The sequence below is a fragment of the Neopsephotus bourkii genome, unplaced genomic scaffold (genome assembly GCF_033783945.1).
Source record: "Neopsephotus bourkii isolate Nb327-2 ecotype Australia unplaced genomic scaffold, CSIRO-AGI_Nbou_v1 NB_1292, whole genome shotgun sequence".
Taxonomy (NCBI): domain Eukaryota; kingdom Metazoa; phylum Chordata; class Aves; order Psittaciformes; family Psittacidae; genus Neopsephotus; species Neopsephotus bourkii.
Window position 1 is genome coordinate 3,900,460 of NW_026901776.1, and position 22,496 is coordinate 3,922,955.

General features: G+C 36.9%; 1 protein-coding gene across 7 annotated transcripts in view; it reads right to left on the reverse strand.

Annotated features, from left to right (window-relative positions):
• CEP170 (centrosomal protein 170) overlaps positions 1 to 22,496 on the reverse strand; it is a 103,124-nt gene that overhangs the window by 28,742 nt on the left and 51,886 nt on the right. For 6 of the 7 annotated variants that reach the window (XM_061365770.1, XM_061365769.1, XM_061365767.1 and 3 more), the window contains 2 exons: positions 9,471 to 9,620; positions 3,054 to 3,180 (listed from right to left, as the gene is read on the reverse strand). In XM_061365770.1, coding sequence (XP_061221754.1) covers positions 3,054 to 3,180; positions 9,471 to 9,620 — 277 coding nt within the window. The remainder of the gene's footprint in view (positions 1 to 3,053; positions 3,181 to 9,470; positions 9,621 to 22,496) is intronic. The other variant, XM_061365768.1, reaches the window with a different exon arrangement.

Here is a 22,496-nt window from a genome sequence, read left to right on the forward strand (position 1 = left end):
GTGCAAAGAGAGAACAATACCCTGTCTTCCAGCTCTGCTACAAACAGAATTTCTTCCCAAACATGGATAAGGTTGATTGTAATTGAACAATTGCCTGCTTGTGTGGCATCCTGGGCTACTTAGTACCCTGCTGACACTCTGTGGCTGTACACTGCGAAAGTGAACATTTGTGGCATTCTTACATAGGGACTATGGTATTTTTTCCCTGCTTCACTGTAATCTCAGTAAGCATGTTCCATAATATGGGCTACGACTGCTCTCACTTTCCTTTTTATAGATTCAAGATTTTGAGCTACATAAGATATGCTATCCCTCAAATCACTCTCTTTTAGCCAGCTGTGTACACTGGACCATATATATTAATGTAAAATTTTTACACTCTTGCAGTAAATTAAAATAGGTACAAAACAAATCACTGGTACATCAGCATACCATTACAAGGTATGAACACATATAACACCAGATTTCAAAGCTACTGAATGAGTAAGATTCCCCTCCTTCCTCACTACTTGCCTGTTCCACAGTTCAAGGTCTTGTCTCAACAAAAGTCTACAGCCTTTCCCCATGGGACATTCTTTCAGCAGTACTGAAAAGCCCCACTCATGAAGAAAGAACTTACTATGGTTGAGAGAGCAAAAATAATGTTTTTAACCCAAACAAGACACTGTAGATAGAAATATATAGAAAAATGTATAAAAAGCATCAATAGATGTTGCAATACTACTGCTAAAGTGCTTTCATTGAATTCTCAGTGGATACGTATTTTTCCTTAGTTGGGAAAACGTGGCCATCCCATGAACAGTTGCAAGGAGTAATTAATACTGAATAATCCCATTTTAGAAATGAAATTTTATTTTTCCATCATGACTGTGCCCTCCTTGCCTGTTCAACATACATAGCAGTTACTCTGTCAGAAACAAGCACATACAGAGATAATACGAATTGCTCTATGAATTGCTCTGACTTTCAGTGTTTGAACAGAAAATAATTCTTTTTGCAGTTTGTTTACCAGTTGTTGCAATATAATGTGACATATGTACTAACATACATCTGCCAATTCACTTTACACCAGGAGAGATCTATAAACAACAGTTCTAAGTACCTTGTTGGGAATCTTTCTATCAAGGCTTGCACCAGCATTGGCTGTTCCAGGAATACAAACTGGAATACAGGGCTTCCCTCTTGTCATGGCTTAAGCCCAGTCAGTAACTCAGAACCATGCAGCCACTCACTCCCCTCCTCCCCTTCTTCCTCCCCCTGCTCCCAGAGGGATGGGGAGGAGAATCAGAAGAATGCATCTCCCACAGGTTGAGATAAGAACAGTCCAGTTACTAAGGTATAACACAAACCACTGCTGCTACCACCAATAATAATAGTGATAAGGGAAATAACAAGGGAAGCGAATACAACCGCTCACCACCCAGTGACGAATACCCAGCCCAATCTGAGCAGCAATCTAGCCCTTCTGGGTAACTGCCCCCAGTTTATATTCTGGGCATGATGTGCTGTGGTATGGAATACCTCTTTGGCTAGTTAGGGTCAGGTGTTCTGTCTGCTTCCTCCTAGCTTCCCCTCCTCCCTGGCAGAGCATGAGACTCAGAAACTCCTTGGTCAGAGTAAACATTACTGAGCAGCAACTAAAAACATCCGTGTTATCAGTGCTGTTCCCAAGCTGAAAGTTAAAACCACAGCACTGCACCATCTACTAAGGAGAAAAATGACTGCTACTGCTGAACCCAGGACACCTCTCTACAAGAATTCTCTAAGCACTTAACTGAATAACAACCACCATACTGTTTGTATACAGTTGTACATATTGTACAATTACAAATATTTGCTACTTTCTGAGCCCTTCAACCTTTCTTTTCTCTTTGCACAGTACCACACCTTTGATGAAGAATGCTAAATGACTCACATTTTTTTTGTATAATTTGTGCAAGGACACTCATTTGAGAAACATGTGGTATCTCTGGAATCTATGGAAGGTTTCCTAATTCCTAGACTGTTTTTCTCAGAAATTATTAAAAAAATGGAGGTTAATAAAAATCAATATGACTGCTATCCAAGAAGATTGACTTCTCTCAGACAGACCTACCAGATCCAATCTTTTACATATATTTAAGCATGTAACTTGTTTCTTGGTGAATTTCAGAGTCTTCAGTAGGAAAAGACAGAGTTGATCTGAGAAGGTTGGTCCTCAACACAAATACCCAAAGAACTAAGGCAACTTTTTTCTCTGCAACAGGTCTGAGTACTGAGCATAGTGATAGGACTAGATTTTCAGTCTAAGCGGGGAGAGAATCACATGGTTCCACTCTGAGAGCAGTAAAGATTTGGGTTTGTCAGCTAAAAACGCAGTCTTCTGAGAGGCTAACTTAAAGGTCAAAGATGAGGCTAGCTCTGAAATTGTAACAGACATAGATTCTTGACAAATACAGACAGCAGCTGTAACAAAAAAGTACAGAAGACACATTACACTTCTCAATGTAACTGTTTTTTGGGAGAATGAAAAAGAAAAAACCCTAAAAAGCTGCTCAAAACTATAGGAGAAAAAAGATTACTCACCAATTTCTGATATACGGATATTGTACATGTTCTGTCAATAGCAGTATATCTTCAGAAGCAGTGTACACACAAAAGCATTTCTACTTCTAAACCATACTTTTTTTTTTTTACCTGAACTATTAAACTTTTCTTTGATGCTGAAAATTTCAAATTCACCTGGAATAAGAGGAAATGCTGGAATGGTAGGAAAAAAAATATCTGTAGTAGATGACTAATAATTAGTTACTTCTTGATCAGTAAACAGCATATAATTTCCAGAATAAGAAGCATTCATTAACATGATGTCCCTTTGTAGTTACTAGTACATTTTATATTGAAGAGGTATACTAACTCCACCATAATTCACAAGTATCAGCCTAAAAAATAAAATAGGTACTCATAAAAAATAAAACAGGTACTAAGAGTAAGAAAGCTGTTTATGTAGGTACTCTTTCCTCCCTTTCATAGGTTTCTTCAGAAGAAATTATGACAAAACCAGCTTTTTATACCGTTTTCTAGTGGAAGAGACACAGATGTCTCCAGTCTGATGTCATCTTGGTCATGACGTGTGTGATTAGCAGCCAAACTGGCCCACTGTGATACCCAACGCTTAGTTCCAGGGGCAGTAGAACCTCCCTAAGGAAGAAGAAAAGAAAAAGGAAAATTACAACAGTTTGATAAAAAGCATGCCGCTTTTCCGAGTTTCTCCTGTCAGAAACTATTTCCCTGAAAGAAGTTGAAGGAATTTACTGTGGTATGTTTTACAGTTACCATCTCTAGAATGGCAAACAAAGTCTATATAGCTGCACAACTGGCACTGAATAAAGAACATATCCTAGTGCATTGAACTGTTAAACACCAGAACCTCTATAAAACATGTGAGTTTTAAAACGGTTATTTCAGTCCTCAGCTCAGAAAAGCAGAAATGGGGTGTGACAGTGCGTGTGTTAACTTTAAAAATGTGTTTAAGGAAGCCAAGAAAGTGACATCTTACCAGCTTAGAAGACCTCCTTGTCCAGATGAACTATTAGATTTACTACATTACAGAAAGACTACCTTAAGGACTAAAAGAGTAAGATAACTTATGGTGGAAAGGAAAGGAAGATCAGATTATTTGTTTGGCCCAAACAAAAAAAAAAAAAAAGGAAGCAACAGTTAGTTTTAATCCATCCTACCAGGTAACTATGAAGTTAATGTCACCAGTATCAGATAATTTTTTGCAGCTGACCTAGAAACGAAATTAACTTACTTCCTTGACGGTAAGTCTTTTGAACCCTTGAAAAGCTTTAATATGTAAAAAAAGTAAATATAAAACTAAATCATCTTCTCGTGTTGTTATAGTATCTTAAGGAATTAAAAAACAAACAAACCAGAACAAAAAAACCCCAAACCCTTATTTCCAAATCTAATGTAATATTACTGTTTCACCCACTATATTGTAGTCTCTCTTGCTCACATCTCCCCAAAAAGACAGCAGGCAACTGTTGATGTATATATATGTGCACCTGCACATGCACATATGGCGGGGTGTACACTGTCAAAGACTATACAGAAGTTTACATAGTCTAATTTATTGGACTCAAAAGACAAAGCACTGCAAACGACAGAACTTCTTGACTACAGTTCCAAAGGAGTTACATAACCATAGGCAAGTCGAATGAGAAATCACAATTCAAGACCAACAAGATGGAAAGGACATGGAGAAACCATAAATTGCTTCATAAGGAGATTTGTAGGAGTTATTTCAAAAGTTAGCTGGAGCTCTGTTGCCTGTTCATATCATGGCACTACTATTCAAAACACTGATTTCTGCCTAATCCCTTAGCCACTCAGGGATTCTAGTCTTTGACCAGGAGCCAACTCTATACATTTTCTAAGATTTATTTAGCAGCAACAGAATGGTGAACAGTGTCATCTGGTGTAACCCCCTTCAAATTAAATTGACTTAGGCATTTGAGAAGACATTTCTCCTAGTTAAACGAATGACCATAATTAATGCACACAATTGGAACATCACAAATCTCTTTCGGGATATTATGAATATAGTAAGTCAGAGATGCACCAAATAATTTATTTAAATTATTATATAAATTTCCACATTGTGAATTAATTTCTTAAGAGTCAAAATGTTATAAAATTCAAGTCTAATAACAGCAAAGAGAGACAACTGAACTGAAGTGTTATTCATTGGCATTTCCGAACACAATACAAGGAAAAGGGTGCTAGAAAAAAATATTACAAAACCCCCACGCAAATATGTGCAGCATTTACAGATTGACAGTTACTGATGAAGCCTCATTTTTCCTTCATATCTCTAAACTTTCTCTATTTCCTCTCTGTAATAGTGAACTTCCATCTTCAATAAACCTACTAATTACAACCAAACCCAAATATGATAGACATCCCCACTACCTTTAGTACAGAAAACACCGACTACCTCCTTATGTACTGCCTAGCCAATTCCAGAGCTAGAGATATGATATGTAGTGGAAATCTGAATTCTACTTCACAATAGAGAAATACATTAAAACTTTGCAGATTAACTGTAACAAACCAACATAAGAAATTACTTTTCTCTGAAAATAATCACACTGAAAAAGTTTTCTACTTAGCAGTGGATATAAATGTGTATTCTGACAACTCTATATACCAAAGCAGAAAATACAGAACAATGAAAAGCAGTTCCTTTTGATAGTAGTTTAAGCACAACTGAAAGGTGAAAGGTTTATAAAACACACATTAAAAAAGCCACAGCCAGTTATCCTAATGTTCTTTCTATAATCCATACCCATTTACAGGAAAGCAAGCAATCCTCCAAATCTCTTGAATACCAAAAGGAATTTCCTAGTCTTCCAGAGGAGCTGGGTTCATGTAAGAGATGCCAACATTTCAACTTCCATGTTAAATCTGCTTTCCCTTTTGCTTATTGCATATACAAACTAAACTGGACTAACAGATCTTCAGAAAACGGACCAATGGATTTCTGTGGATTTATTGTTCCAGCCTGAAGATTTAGGACTTCAGGCTGTACATCTGAAAAAACTTCACAGCGCACACACAGGACACCTGGAAGCATCTCCATACTTGGCATTTCAAAGCAAAATAATATTTTTTCTTTTTAAAATAAATTTCCACAAGCTGAATAAAAAAGAAGTCCTTTCAGACACATACTCCAGCCACCACATGGCTGTAAGAATCGCATCATGCCATCCTTTCATAAACTGAAGTGTTGCCTTGATAGCAGTTCTTTTAGTCCCTCCTCACTCTACCTGCTTCAGGACCATATTATTCCAGGGGTGATGATCTTTTTTCAAATTTCCATGCTCACTTTATTTTCAGCCACTGTCTCTACATTTGTTCCTGGAACAACACTGACGTCTACCTTAAACAACTAAATCCAGCAACTGTATCCATCTCAGCCACTACTTTGGTATACTAAATGAATTGTATCAATCCATTCTTGTAAAGTCAATCTCTGTGCCTATAATAATCTGAGTCGCTCTCTTTGCATCTTCTCTAATCTTGTATTCACCCTTCTTAATCATGGCTGACAAATATTCTATGGTCACTACTTCAGAGGAAATTTCACCAACACTTTCCACCATGGCTACAACACTGCCCTTCTCTACTTGACAATACATTGTTCCAAGGGTCGTATTTGCCTTTTCATAGCCACATGATACTAGTGACACAATCATCCTATGCTTCAGTATAGCATCTAAGTTCAACCAAAAAGTAAGCATCAAACTTCAGACTAAATCATTTGCTCTACAGAAGGGCAGGAAATTACTGTAAGTAGAGAGGACAAACAAAAGGAAATACAGCCTCTGAATACACGTGGCAGTTCTCCACTTCTAAGAAGCAATATATCAAATATTTACACAAATGAAATTATTCAGTATTCAGAATGTCAGCAGTATTATTTCTTTCCTCTTCAGTGGGAAAGACATGAAACGAGCATTCAAAACAGGAAAGGAACGTTGCAGTTAATGGCATTCGTGACCCCGCAGATGCAGAACCAGGTTTCAAAATGTGCAGCAGCTTTTTCCAAAAATTTAAAAAACTCCAACACAAACCAAACAAAAAACAGGTATGTCCTTAGAAGCACACCACAGACAACGTTGCTAAAGCAGGTACAGCTTTTTTAAGAACTGTGGTTAGCACAGACAACTGACCACTGAAAATTAAATGGAAGCTGGATGGATAAATCAGACCCAAATGTCTACAGTGTGTTTATTCATCAGGTTCACATAGTAAGGATAAATAACAACAACAACAACAACAATATTCTCTGTTATCTATCTTATTTAATTTTTGTTCTTAAATCACACTTACCTCGGTTGGCAAGTGGCAGCTTATAATATAGAAAATAAAAACATTTAAATATTTTAAATAGATAGATTTAATATTTTTACTGCCTATCTGTAATCACTGAAAAGGCAAGAACCAGTGCATGCAGGCTCAATCCAACTGTGTCAGACATGCACTCTGCATTTAATTTAGTCTCATGACATACACTACTCCCAAGTACCAAAGCTTGTCATATCAAGGAAAAGGTGAAAATTTCCTTTTAAGAAAAGCAGTCTTTAAGGTTCTTTCCAAACATGTTATTCACGACACTTCACAAACCCTGTAAATTTAAGATATTTAAGTTCAGAATAATCTTTCAACCCCAAAATTGTTTTTATAGGATCTTCATTATTTCCAAAGCCATCTTTTCCATTTTCCTCAATTGAAATATCTTAATTTTTTTATTCCCTGCTTTTTCTGTCAATCATATTCTACACTTGCCTCATCCTGCTAAATCATCTACAGGTACAACTGTGATGGGCAGCTGGAAGACGGTCTACCCGGAATCTGAGTGGATGCAAGGCTGGAACACTGGCTACCCTGAGACCACCACTATTTAGCCAAGATATTCAACAAGGTTTATTAGTTTATGATCTGCAGCCTAGTAATGCAGTAAGTCTTCCAAAAACGACTAGCAGAAAAGTTTGTACATGAGAACATGATACCCACATATTTCACAAATCAAACACGCTGGCCTCTCTCTCTCTCTCTCTCCCTTTCATAATGATAAAACAAAGTTTTAGTAATGACTTGAAATATTACAATATCCTCTCAAGAGTTTTCTTATGATTGTTTTCCCATTATCATATTACAAAACACACCTTTGTTTTTCTGATTTTTTTTTCTGAATTAGCTTCTCTTTTACGTATGTATCAACCAACTTCTATTTTTAACTTTCTCTGATAAGCTTTTTTTCCGTTTTCATCTGTCCTCAACTCTTCTTACACTAATACTTTCTATATATTCATTGTTTCTGCCAGTTTTGATCCTTTACCAACAGATCAATTTTATTTTTTTCCTGTCAATTCTTGTAGTTATCTTGTAAATTAAGACTATACCCAATAACCCATTCCCTTCCTACTGTATGTAGGCTTTTGTATCCAGCAAAGCATCCACAGTAATAAAAAGGCACAATTCTTGTAATTTCAACATAAATCAAAGCAAGTTTTAGCATGCTGTTTCCAGAAGGATTCTTACACCTGCCTTATGACTGCAGAAGTCTCAATCTTCTAAAATTAAACCCCATTATATGCAAATTATGAGACTTGGAAAGCTAGATTATGTTCCTAAAATAAATCATATATTCTTTTTCTGCTTGTGAAATTATAGAAAAAGGAAAATATCACTACTTTTATTACCCTTGAAAAATGCTACAGCACAAAAAAGCTGTATCTTGCAAAAGCCATGAAAAACGAGAGAGATTGTAGTTACAGATTCATGCAAAGAAGCAAGGTGAAAGCCAAAGTTTGTCAAATTCTTCCACATAATATGAACATGCTGTATATCAATAATTTACTCCAAGCAGAAAGCGTAGAGAAACTATTCAAAGATATTAATCTAGATGCAGTAACATAGTGTATCAAGACTGCACAGCAGCTAAAATACAACCATGATAAAGCAGACCTCCTCTAGGAGGAAGAGATTCCTAGATACTAACCCCGATGTATTCACATGGGAGGCACACAAAGTTATACTTTACACTCTCAATATATTCCAGAAAATTTGATTATTTATGAAGTTTGCTAACTTACAGGATCATACTCCAGTAACAGTTTGCCATGGCAAGTAGAAGTAAGACTCGTGTGCTTCGTTACTGTTACAGATTAATTCTGCTCCAGTATGAGCCTGTTCTGTTCCCAACACATTTCAAGTTATAGTTTATCCATGACAACGACATCAGAATGTCACCCAAGATTTCAATATGAAATACAATTAACATCTATCTAGCTTGCGTGCGTATTCTGAGTCATATATAAAGAACAGGCATTTTCCTTTTCCTGATCTTTCACCAACTGATTAAATTATACTGCTTCCTAAGCAAGTGGCTCCTCATGAGTGGCATCTCACTTGAGAACTCAAACTGTGAATGTAAAAACCTGGAGCTCTCTGGCTTTGCAAAAAAATCTGAAATGTATTATCCACCACTTTTTTTCTTAGCTAACTTTGTATCACGCATTAAATTCAGACACCTTATTTTTGAATTTTAATATAGTTACTTGCTTTGGGCTATAAAACATAATCAGCTTTTCCTCAGTTCTGCTGAATAATTTACAAGAAGCCTATGCTGTACAAATGTATGTTGCAATATAAGGTTCTAAGGTAGCTCCTGCTACATTTCCAATACACTGGTGTTAGTGCACATAGAAAGGTAGCAAAGTTGAAAACCTCCAAATGTAACGTCTCTAGACAGAGAAGTTGTGATAATGCAATAAAGGCCTAAGAAAAGTAAAATACTTTTACATCTGAGCTAATGCTTTCTAGGCACGGTTTTGTTTGTTGTTTAACACTTACTGGTCAGTTATTAGTGCTCTCTCTTATTGGAAGAAAAAAGAAGACCTTCAAAAATTAAATTCTACCTCTGTGTCAAGAAATCCAGTTGTACTCAGTGGTCTTTTTTCTTCCAGCACTACTGTAGCAGAATTTATAGCCCAATCTTTTACTAAATCTTTCTGGTTCTCGTTGATAACAGGCCTATTATAATCCTGGCTGTCATCCACTCCAAATACCTGAAAATGAAACAAACCATTACATACATTAACCCAATACCATCCTGATACAATGTTCAATGTTAATGGATGGATGGTGGCATGCTGGATAGTGAGTTTAAATAGGTTTTGCTGTATTATGCTTATTTGTCATCTTGGTGAAATCTACAAATTAAATAGGAAAAATATATACAGCAATTAGAAAAAGACCAGAACTCTATGTCAACATCGTGAAAAGTCAAGGAACTGCTACTTGGAATGGTCAGATGTGTAAAAATGACACTTTGATGAAAGAAACAAAAGGTAAAGGCAAAATCTTTACAAAACCGATTTGACATTCCATTTCCCAATTAAGGAAAAAGCCCAAGAACTGCAACCACTGAATTTTTACATTTTTGCTATTATCTAATGAAAACAATAAATACAAATGCTTATACATGTTATTAATATGCTTATTGAATTGTTTCTCTTACACAAACAAAAAATTCAGTTTTTAATTTGTTAGGGACTTCATAGACGTTAGAAGTCCATTGTCTCACAAGGTATGTAGACTCATCTCATTCAAGATGTGACCTGCCATAGTTTTCTACTACACTGTTTCCTACTGAAGTTTGCAGTAATCCCTTCTGCTTGTGATAGAATAATTTTTCCATGACATTTAAAAAACACTGCTCAAAGAAAAATACTAGAAAAATGTTATTACCAAGGCAATTTAGTAATAAGGACTTAAGCAGGAAAGCCAGTAACTTGTCTGTCAAATTTCTTATGAGTCACAGATATTAAGAAATATGAATTCCCTTCAGAATCAGTGCATACTTCAAAAATATTTTAGAGAATATTCTGTATGTTGGAAACATAACTCATAAAATCTATCAACTTCTGCCTAGTCATTAAATTCACTACTACTAATGACTTGGGCATTAAATTATAAACTACAGAATAAAAATGAAACCCACACAGAGATTAAAATTAGCTGCTAACATCAAAAATTGTTTTGTTGTAGAGAAAGACAAACAAAATGAAAGAAAGAAATTACTTTCATGGAGGTTATTCTCCTGCAAAAAATACTGCTAGTGCAAAGGACAAAAAGATACACTTGAATTACTCCCTCCCGCCCCCCCCCCCAAACGGCACAGCAAAGCCAGAGGTTTAGTGTATTTTAAACGGATTCACCACTAGATGGCCACAAACCATAATGGTTTTTACTGTCTGAGAAGTAGATGGAGAAAAAAAAATAAATTAAAAATTAGGCACCCTGTCATTTAACCCCTCCTTATGCTCTTCTAAATATCCAGTAAGATGTTACTATAGCGTTTATACATTTATAACTGAGGAAGCTTTTTCAAATGCTTTCTGCATTTCTAAAATTCAGGCAATGCTCAAATTTTCAACTTATACATGAATCATGTCTAGATACACTTATGCACCAGCTCCCTAAAAGTATTTCATAAATATTTATTTTCTTAAAAAAAAAAGTGTGATATAAGTTAAGTTTTCTCTTTAATGATATACTTTTGATTTGTACAGTTGTGGCAATTTTTGAAGATACAAACCAGTTACTGTTCACTGCCTCCTTTCTTTGAATATACCACTATTTTGCAGCCAGTTTTTTCCCATTTAACACAGTTCCATTGACTACAGTTTTACATGTTCCTTTAAATGAAAGGAAAATCTGATTTTGTCATATAAGCACCTGAATAAAAATATGAATTCAACACTTGCATCTAATCAGGACTGCAGGAGTAAATTGCTGCCTGTAAATTGCTCCATATTATTACCTGGTGGCACATTCATTTACCATGCCAAATTCCTCGACTTATAGCACAAACAACCACACACATAGCTTCTTTCAGTCTTACCTTTTCTAGTACTGAAATCCTATTCAAGCAAACTTTATTATTTTCGTTCTATTACTGAAATTGCTGAAACCCAAATTTGAATATTACCTATTTTTACTGTGAAAGGTAATATAGGTAGCAGTAAGACCGAAGTAACAGATTTACCTCCTAATACTACTCCCAATGTTCCCTCTCTATCTATATAGTGGGGATATTAAAGGCCAGAACAGATAAACAAAACATCTGGTGATACTATTATTAAAAAGGGAAAGCATCTTCTTCAATAAATGTAAATTTTTGCACTATACATTCATTCTGCATCTAGGAGCACCTGCCCTGTTCCCTGGCTACACAACTGTAAAGCTCCTCTTCTTAGCAAGAAAGAAATGATTCACACAAGTGGGATCTAGCCCAAAAGACTGTTTTAAAAGTGTGATATATATAAAACCCTGTTGAAAACAATGCCATTAATGCATAAGTAAGACTTTAAATATAAAAACCTATGCAAAAATCAAAACAACTCATGTTTAGTGTTTGACAATATCACTTACACACCTGTCACACATCTGCAGAAAATAAATACCATCAGAATTTTAGGATCACTATTCCACTTAGTACACTGTTCACTAAATAATGAGAGTATAGCCTCAACAGAAACAGCCATGGTGTAACCTTAAGGTTTCTGCTGGAAATCATCCCTCTACCATTTAGGAAAATGCAATTTGTACTTTATAGGTTGTTCTGGTAAGGTAAGTATGCAAACAATGAGCTGTTGTGATTAAAGAAATTAAAGAAAATGGATGGGAACCTCTATCTTCCTACAAATATTGAAAAGCATTCTTCAAGGTTTCCAAGTCTTTAGTCAATTCTGTTCTTTAAATACCTTCATGATTTCAAAGTCATTTAGGGAAATCTAGGAGATAACCAAACAAAAAAAATTCCTGAGGAAACGCTGATGACACTCATCACTGCATCTTTTATATATATATTTATACAAAAAGACTGAAGTTTCTTTCTGTAAAGCTTGTATTTTTTCAGAAGCAGCAGCTACAGCTTTAAACAGAAGCAACTATCACATGTATGTTGATTAACTGTAATTTAGGGAAGAAAAAGACAAAGCCAGATTCCACAATACCAGTTTGGACACAGCAACCCGTTTGAAACATGAGAACGCCTTTTTTTGTTTTATTTTTGATAAAAGAGGTACAAAGATTCTATGTATTCATTTTAGACTTCAAGAACGTTCCTAACGACATCAAATCACACATATCCAGCACATAGCTATCAGTGAAAAAAATTAAGTGAAATAAAACTTTTTCACTTTGTATCACTGTAAACAATATGGACTTGCACAAAATCATGGATTTTTAGAGAGTCTCAGATTTGAGGAGTAATACATTTATTTTTTAACTTAGGTAGCAATATGCACTGTGAAGAAAACAATTCCTAGATTATTTTTTTAAGCAGATATTAATGCTATTTCATTAAACAGAAATAATTTTAAAACCAAATTACCAGAGAAGGTATTTCCAAGCTAACAGCTTCCTACAAGCAAATATTCTGGAAAGTTACGTTTTCTACCCTACTCTGTCTAGTTATATGAAATTGTATTTTAGCAGAAAGACTAAATTATTTCATCCTGGATGCTTCAATTTTGCTACAAGGTTAAAAAAAACAAACCAAAACAAACAAACAAACAAACAAAACAACCCAACAACCCCCCCAAAAAAACAAAAACCCACAAAAAACTAAACCAAACTATCCCAGGATAATAATTTTCCCAGAATCCCTGAAATCTGACTGACAGGGAAAAATCTGAACCAATCTGCACCATTACAGGGGGTTCCTGCAAGGTCCCTACCACATGGCTGTAAGGGTGGAACTGTCAGAAACATTGTATAAACTGTGGTGGTGGTGTTTAAAAATAACTACTTTATTGTTATGAAGCATGAAACAATTTCCATTGCAAATCAAAACATTTTGAATAGCAAGGGAACAACAACATTGCTGTAGAAAGAACAAGACTCATTTATGAAAAGTAGTCACCATAATTTTGTCTAACCTGCAATCCAGCTGACCTCTTAAACAAATGGACCAACAGGTCACACTGCATTCAGCTTTGATCCTCGGTACACGAGAGACACTGTCTAACTGGAGGGATCTCAGCAGGGCCCACCAAGATGGTCAAGGCTGGAGCACTTGCCCTGTGTGGAGATGCTGGGGAGGCTGTACTTGATCAGTTTGGAGAAAGGAAGACTTTGGTGGTGCCTAACAGCAGCCCCCCAGTACCTATGGGGACCATAACAAGATGATGGCCAGACTCATCACAGTGGAGCATGGCAGGAGGACAAGGGATAACTCACGTAAGTTGAAACAAGAGAGGTTCAGAGAGGACATAAAGCTTTCTCACTCAGGGCAGCCAAGCAAGTCTCTGTCCTTGTAGGGCATGAAGACCCAAATGCATAAAGTCCTGGGAAATCTGTCTGACCCCCAGATTGGTCCAGCTTTGAGTATGGGGTTGGACTAGGGATGTCCTAAGGTTCTTTCCAGGTTATGTGATCCTACGATACTTAGTAACAGTGATTCTAGATAATAACATAGCGTCTCAGGTTAGCCTTCCAGGTCAAAGAGTCAGTCTTGAGAAAGCCCAAAGGGAAATCCCTTAATTTCTCTATTGCAGAACTGCTAACACTATGGCTGACACGTAATAAAGTCTCCTAAATCAGCAGGGGACAACAGAGTTCCTGACACATACATTTCCATTTCAGAGCAATGAACAGTAAGCTCTCCAAAGACTCCCCGGTAATACTCCATTTACATTCTGTGGTCTAACCAGTAAAATAAAGGGACAAAACACCAGTCTAAAAATTCAGCAAGTCCCAAAGCATCATGCTGTTACTTGCTGGAATGCAAACTCAGCCTGACAAATACAGAGGTGAAGGATGAAATAACTGATGGCAAAAGAACTGCACCTCAATATAGATAATAATTACTTCATCTCACCACTGTTTTCTCAGTATTGTGACTGAAAAAATATAACTTTACATAAACTAGTAATTTTTTAAAATTTTATCCAATAACAAACAAGAGTTAACAAAATGTATGTAACACAAGATGCAAACCATGCAAAAAGCCTTACTGTATTTCTGGGGACATGAGCTAAAGGACCAAGTCTGAGCATTTGCCCTGCCCTCTTCTGCAGTGGCTAATTTGTAGAAAGCAGAATAGTATGTTTTCGCAGCCTATATGCATTTCCCTGCGAAAACAGCTCATGACTCCCAGCACACCTACCTGTCACCATAGCTGAAACACAGCTTTAACACAAGCTAGCTTTCATTATCAGGAATTGGTCTTCTTAGTCTCCTTCTTCTCCTCCTACCCTGCTCCCCAACAGGTGAAATTTTGTACCACAGACAAAATATATTAGAGGTCAATATGATGACTTTAGGATTAACTATCAAAAACAATGATTCTTTACAATCACGGAAGCTGTTTTTTTTTTTATCGATATGTATGAGACACTCTAGAAATTAAACAAAAACTGGTCAGAACCATTTTTCCTGAATCAAAAGGATTAGCTACTTACCACACAAAGAATTAAAAAGTATTTCTAAGAGGACTAACACAAACTAGGTGCATAAATCTTATTCAAAATACAAATCTGAAGAAACCTATCTAGTTTTAAATTTTTGAGTTTCTAAAGTTTCCCCAATATTCTTACCACTGTAGTCTTAATATAAAGGATATGCAGTAATTACTAATATTAGTAAGATTAACAGAAAAGCAACAAATAAAGATTCTAGTTGCAATTCAGAGAGCTGTAACTAGGCACATATCCATTAATGATGGTTATTTGTATTTGAATAATTCTTCAATCCTTTCAGATCCTACCAACAGTTACAGCCACAATCTGGAGACATATCTGAAAAAGATGATTATTTAAATGCTCATAGTTTCAGTGGAGGCAATCTGTATATAAGGAACAGAACAAAAGCCAAAAAGTGTGCAAAGGGGAATTCGAAGATGAACAGTTAATAAAAAGCAAACTACATCAAAGCAGATCACAGGTAAGCGACAAGGAGCCATACTGGACAGTGAATTAAAGACAGGATCATGTAAATAAAGCAAAGAGCAAGTGATTAAACTGGAAATAAGATTTGCCACTGTAAAGTGATGGGAATGTAAATTATAATAGCAATTATGTTTCATAACTTTTTAGAGGAAAGGAAGATGATGAGTGTATTTGATTGTCAGGGAAGTCAAATAAAAGTATATTTCAGAAGCTGAGCTGTGAACTGATACAGTCAGTCTTGGAAACACAAGCTGGATTTGGGCACAGTTTGGATGTACTAAGCAAAGAAGAAGAAGGTGTAAATAAGCCACACTCAGAAGACGCTTGATTGACAGGAAGAGAAGACTCCAGAGAGCAGGGAAATGGAAGAGGCGTCAGATCCATATTGCAGATTAACTTGGCAATGCTGTGCTTAGTGTTCAGACTGAGCTCCTCATAATTCTTCCGAAGAAGGTAGTCCAGACATCCATAATATACAGTAAATGGGTTGTTAGAAGTCAATTACTGATCAGATAGAAAAGACAAAAGGCAAACCATTTCTTCCTACCTTTGAGAAAGCGCAATGAGCCAGAGCACAGTGCCGAAGCTCTTTTTGTGTTTAGCTACTGCAAGAACTGTGTTTAACAAACTTGCTTCTGAGAAATCTGAGTTTAATAGTTTTTGCTTGTTCTTGGCAGTTATCCTAGCCATCCCAGGCAAACAGACTGTGTTCTGTGCAGGGCATATCTCATGAATAGCCATGGATTTTCACAGAAGCTGTTTATGTCATTTTAACTATATATTGAAGATACAGAATCAGATGTAAGACGCTCTGGTCTAAAAAAAGCTACATAAGTAAATGAAAACGATCAACATGCCAAGTCTAATAACTTCCTCTTACCAGGCGCCAGTTACATATTTACATGCATACATATTTTGTACCCATTTCCTACAGTGAAGAATTAATTCTCTTTAGAATTCCAAATTCAAAAGGAAAAAATAAGTTCAAAGACTGTAAGACTCCTTCCCTTGGAAGAAAAAGAAAAATACAAACATCCTCTGAACTCTTGATTAAATTTATGTGCTCAGAAGACCCAGTAGACTTCAACTGTTCTACTCCGTTTTCAGCGTTGTATTCACACAATATGGTCATTCTGCGACCAAAACACTCCATGGGGCTAAAAGGCATCTTTCTATAAGAACTTGCTGAAGCAATGGTAAAACAATTAAACCTAGAGGGTGTGAAAAGACAGAAGATCTGAAAGCAATTTCCTGAAAACAGACATCTGTCTTTTTTCCTTAAACAGTCACTGAAACATGCTAAGATTTCCCCATCCTCCCTCCTAACTCAGCCCCTACCTATTGATTCTTTTCAGGTGGTTTGTCATTTCCAATCTTACAAAAATTTGCTAAGATGAGCTCCATAACATGTATGCTAATTCCATAACAAGAGGAAGTAAAAATAACATGCATATTAAGCATTGTAATGAAAAACATTTCCCCTCCTTTCTCCACTTGCACTGTAAATACTAGATTTTGGACCAGAACAGTTTAGAAAAGAGTTTAGGATATACATTTTTTAATAAACCTTGCAGTTCTTAAAAAGATACTTTAATTTGGTATATATCTTCATGTTTTAAAATCTGTGCACTGCACACTATTTGCAAATTATGGAAAACATCTGAATTAGTCTATATATCTCACAGAATTAGACATATATTGGAATGTCACAATGCAGTAACACACCTACTGATGATTTTGTCACTCTTACTTTCAAAATATTTAGCATAACGTTAATGGTAAACTTGACAATACCCAATTCTTCACTGAGCATTTATTGTATGCTTAAAACAATGTTTCATGCAACCTGCAGGATTACTGATAAAACTTTAAGGTTTACAACAGAGAAGACAAAATCTGGTAAAGAAGTTTATGAACACTTCAAGTAAAAACAGCAATTCATTCAGAAGTACACAGCTCTTAAAGATCACATTAGCCACTAATATAATATGGTATGAATAGATAAACCCTGGAAGAATAAGAGTAAGGAGATTTCATTTCATTATAAATGTTTTTTGGAATAGATTCCCATTCATACACATACTAAAAAAAACGCCAACCAAACCCAAACCTGAAATCAACCTGAAATATAACTATCACCATAAGCAGAAAGATGTAGAAAATGAAAAATCTGCTGTCTGTATGAACACCAACATAGCTTTCCTTCCAAAATTATCAGCTATTCCATACCTATAAAGAGGAAAATACACTCAAGATTATGCCAGAATAGTATTTATAGACAGAATATAACATAAACAGAATATTTATACCCTTTGTGTAGTATATAATGTGCACTGAACCCAAGGTCATTACTATTATGATCTATCTACAGCAACAAAGACTTTAAAACAATCATTAAATGGTCACAATAACTCTTTTTGAAGATGGCTGAGAGCTAGATTGAGGTTTGATTTTGGTACTTCTTTTTCAAGTTTTACTTCTGGTTAGGAATCAGTATGTCAAATTTGAGTTCTAAAATTACTCCACCGATGAAAAACAAAGCTATTTATCAGGAAATTTAAATGAATATACCCTAATTGAATAATTTTGGAACCAAAGAAATGCCTAAGTTCAGTGTTTCCGTATGCATATGAGCTGCCATTACATTCTAGATTCCCTGGTTAGCGTTGATGAGAATTAAAATATACATACAGCCTCTATTCTGTTACTTCTTTTCCCACACATGCATGGAACAGTTTAACTCTGCTATACTAATTTCTACAGGGTATTTCTGAATGGAAATACCCTGAATTGAAATTGGCTGAAGAACAATGAAAAAAACCTACATAAAACAAACAATAAAGGGACCCCCTTTTTTATTAAAAATATAGCTTTTTTATAGCAACAAAAAGAAAGACAAACTGGAAAAGCATCATTCTGAATTCTTCCACCCACTGACAGACCTACCTTTTCTGTGGCCTAGGAAGACTTTTTTTACCTGATATGACTGCTGAGAAGAACTTCCTTTCAATAGAATAAATTTAATTTATTTAAAAAAAAAATCTAAACTAGAAAATTTACAACTTTGTGTAAATTAAAGAGCAAATTTTAAGTGTTAACAGAAGAAAGCACTGTACCTGTCCAAAAGGCAGGATGTGACAGTGCCCCATTTAACTGTGTATTTTATGTGTTAAAAGTAACACTGAAAACTTATGCTAAACCAAATCAAGATCCTGAATTTGGTTTAATTTTGTACTTAGCCATTAGCTGCAACAATCAGAGTACTATTGTGCTAGAATGAGTTGTGGCTTTCTGAAGCTATTTGAGTAAATAATATTGGATGGCTAGTATGTTCAAGGTAGTCTTTGCAGTATGTAAGAGCAGCTTTTCTTCTTTACACATTGATAAAATTACTCTCAGTGGTAAGTTTGAAGAGCTCAACAAGTATGGAGAGCCAGAAGCTATTATTCAAGCATAACTCTCACGTTATTAAAGCATTTGTTTTCAAAACCCGTTTGCCTACTAACCAATTCATACTTCTTTATGAAGTGACATTTATATACCTGAACAGAAAAATCACTGGCTAATGAAAGAACTTGTAGGAGGCAAGGTTTATTGACATTTTTTAAGTGTTCTCTATTTAAATAAGAACATGAAGACACAAAGAACATGAGTTTGTGAGGAACAGCGAATGCAAGTAAACTAGTGACAGAAGAGGGAAATGTGTAGCACATTTGCAAACCAGTAATACTGACAGTATTCACTCAGTCTCTATATATCAAAAAACACAACAGGATTTGAAAGAAACAGTAATAATGGCAAGTTACTGAAAAAAAAATGCGTGTTTCAGAGAAAATGTCTATAACACAAGATGAAGTTTTTGTGCATGGGCTTGTGTTACTTGTGGAACCTACAAAGCTGGACCTATGTAGGTAACCTGTTCTCACCAGTTAATTGACAGAAGTGAGCTAGGGTGGGTAACAGCTGAAGATTGTTTCCAAATCACAACTACTGTCTCTACAAGGGGAGCTCTTGACAAATCTTTCCGTTCAGAAGGATCAGGAAATGAAATTTGCTCAAGCAAAAATACCCCCCCCCCATTCTCTTTTCAAAAGACAGGCTTTACAATGGTCAAGGAAAATATAATGTGGTGTTTGTTAGTCTACTCCTTTGCTGCTGCAGAGGCAATACCTTTTTTTTTTTAAGACGCTGAAAGAGTAGCAGAGGAAGAAATCGATCCTTAGCAATTTAAATGAAATCAGGATGTTGTATAAGCAGGAAAGCATGCTTTCTGGATTTTTAAAATCTTTTCACATAAGTATCTATTTTCCTTGAGTCTAGAACGTTTAACAAAAGGCTACATTAAGCAATAAGGCTACATTAGAAGGGTATAATATAGCTCAACATTAACCTCTTTCCTTCCCTTTTTAAAATTCTATAGATAGGTGGGTTTTCCTTTTTTTCTTTTTTTGAGAATTTTAGGGTTTTTTTCCCTGCCTCTCTTTCTCGGATTCTTACCTCAAAGAAGCAGTATTAACCACGCCTTGATTTTTGACAAGTTAACGCCACTCTTGCGTTTGTGGTTCGTTCTGACGTTCCTTTCTAGAGAAAAGAGTAGACTCTCCCTATAGGAAGAAGGCTAATGCTGAGGCTCCCAAGTGAATGAGTCACACTGAAAGTAATCTTCAGATATTCTGGTCATTCTCACCTTTCCTCCAGTAAAAGAGAAAAAACCCTCAAACCCATAAGTATTTTTTTTTATAGAAAATTCTTCAGGTAAACCACTCATGGATCTTAGCACCCCCCTAGTGTAAACTGTTACTGACAAGTCTGCTTTATTTGTGCAAATGCTTCAGTTATCCTTGGTATTTGTAGGTCATTTTCACCCCAATCCTAACAAATGCAATACTTGAATTTCAGTTAAACTTATGACCCAATAGACTGTCTTAAATGAGACTCAATTGAGCAGGCATTATAACTGCTCAGAAAAAGGAGTGACTTGACAAAAAAAAAAAAAAAAAGAGATGTTATACTGGAATTATTGATACAATATATACCAGTAATTCTCTTAAATCCTCAACAAAGCAGTCAACAGGCTAACAGAAGTCCTTGTCTTAATTCCTCACTTATCTACCTTTAGCAAAGTAACAGAATCCACAGCATTATAAATTTAAAACAGGATTGAAGCAAAACTGAACTCAGCTGGAGGAAGAAATTTTGGCTTCCACTTTGTTTTGATTTTCTTCACTGGCTGTTTTTCTGCACTTCACAGTATCACAGTATGCTAAAGATTGGAAGGGACCTCAAAAGATCATCTAGTCCAATCCCCCTGTCGGAGCAGGAACACCTAGATAAGGTTACACAGGAACGTGTCCAGGCGCGTTTTGAATGTCTCCAGAGAAGGAGACTCCACAACCTCCCTGGGCAGCCTGTTCCAGTGTTCTGTCACCCTCACTGAGAAGAAGTTTCTTCTCAAGTTTAAGTGGAACCTCTTGTGTTCCAGTTTGTACCCATTGCCCCTTGTCCTATCATTGTTTGCCACTGAGAAGAGCCTGGCTCCATCCTCGTGACACTCCCCCTTTATATATTTATATACACTAATAAGGTCACCCCTCAATCTCCTCTTCTCCAAACTATAGAGACCCAGCTCCCTCAGTCTTTCCTCATAAGGGAGATGCTCCACTCCCTTAATCATCTTAGTTGCCCAGCACTGGACTCTCTCCAGCAGGTCCCTGTCCTTCTTGAACTGAGGGGCCCAGAACTGGACACAATATTCCAGATGAGGACTCACCAGGGCAGAGTAGAGGGGAAGGAGGACCTCTCTCGACCTACTAACCACCCCCCTTCTAATACACCCCAGGATGCCATTGGCCTTCTTGGCCACAAGGGCACAGTGTTGGCTCATGGTCATCCTGTCGTCCACTAGGACTCCCAGGTCCCTCTCCCCTACACTGCTCTCTAACAGGTCGTCCCCCAACCTATACTGGAACCTGGGGTTGTTCCTGCCCAGATGCAGGACTCTACACTTTCCCTTGTTATATTTCATCAAGTTATTCCCCTCCCAACTCTCCAGCCTGTCCAGGTCTCTCTGGATGGCAGCACAGCCTTCTGGCGTGTCGGCCACCCCTCCCAGCTTAGTGTCATCAGCAAACTTGCTGACAGTACACTCAATTCCCTCATCTAAATCATTGATGAATGTATTAAATAATACTTGTCCCAGTACCGACCCTTGAGGCACTCCACTAGATACAGGCCTCCAACTAGACTCCACCCCATAGACTACAACTCTCTGGCTTCTCTCCTTCAGCCAGTTCACAGTCCACCTCACTACCCGATCATCCAGACCACACTTCCTCAATTTAGCTGCGAGGATGCTGTGGGAGACTGTGTCAAACGCTTTGCTGAAGTCAAGGTAGACCACATCCACCACTCTGCCATCATCCATCCACCGTGTTATTTCCTCATAAAAGGCTATGAGATTGGTCAAGCATGACTTCCCCTTGGTGAAGCCATGTTGACTGCCCCTCATAACCCTCTTATCCTTGATATGCCTTAAGATGGCACCAAGGATAAGGTGTTCCATCACTTCCCCAGGGATGGAGGTGAGGCTGACTGGTCTATAGTTACCCAGGTCCTCCTTCTTGCCCTTTTTGAAGACGGGAGTGACATTTGCTTTCCTCCAGTCCTCAGGCACCTCTCCCGTTTCCCAAGACTTGGTAAAGATGATGGAGAGTGGTCTAGCAATGACCTCTGCCAGTTCCCTCAGCACCCGTGGGTGCATCCCATCTGGACCCATGGATTTATGGATGTCCAGATTGCTCAACTGGTCTCTAACCCATTCCTCATCGACTAAGGCAGACCGCTCCGTTGACCTGTCCTCATCTGAGGTCTCACCGGTACAGGGCTCTTCAGGACTGCCTCCGTCAGAATAGACAGAGACAAAGAAGGCATTCAGTAACTCTGCCATCTCTGTATCTTCTGTCACCAGGGCACCCATCCCGTTCACCA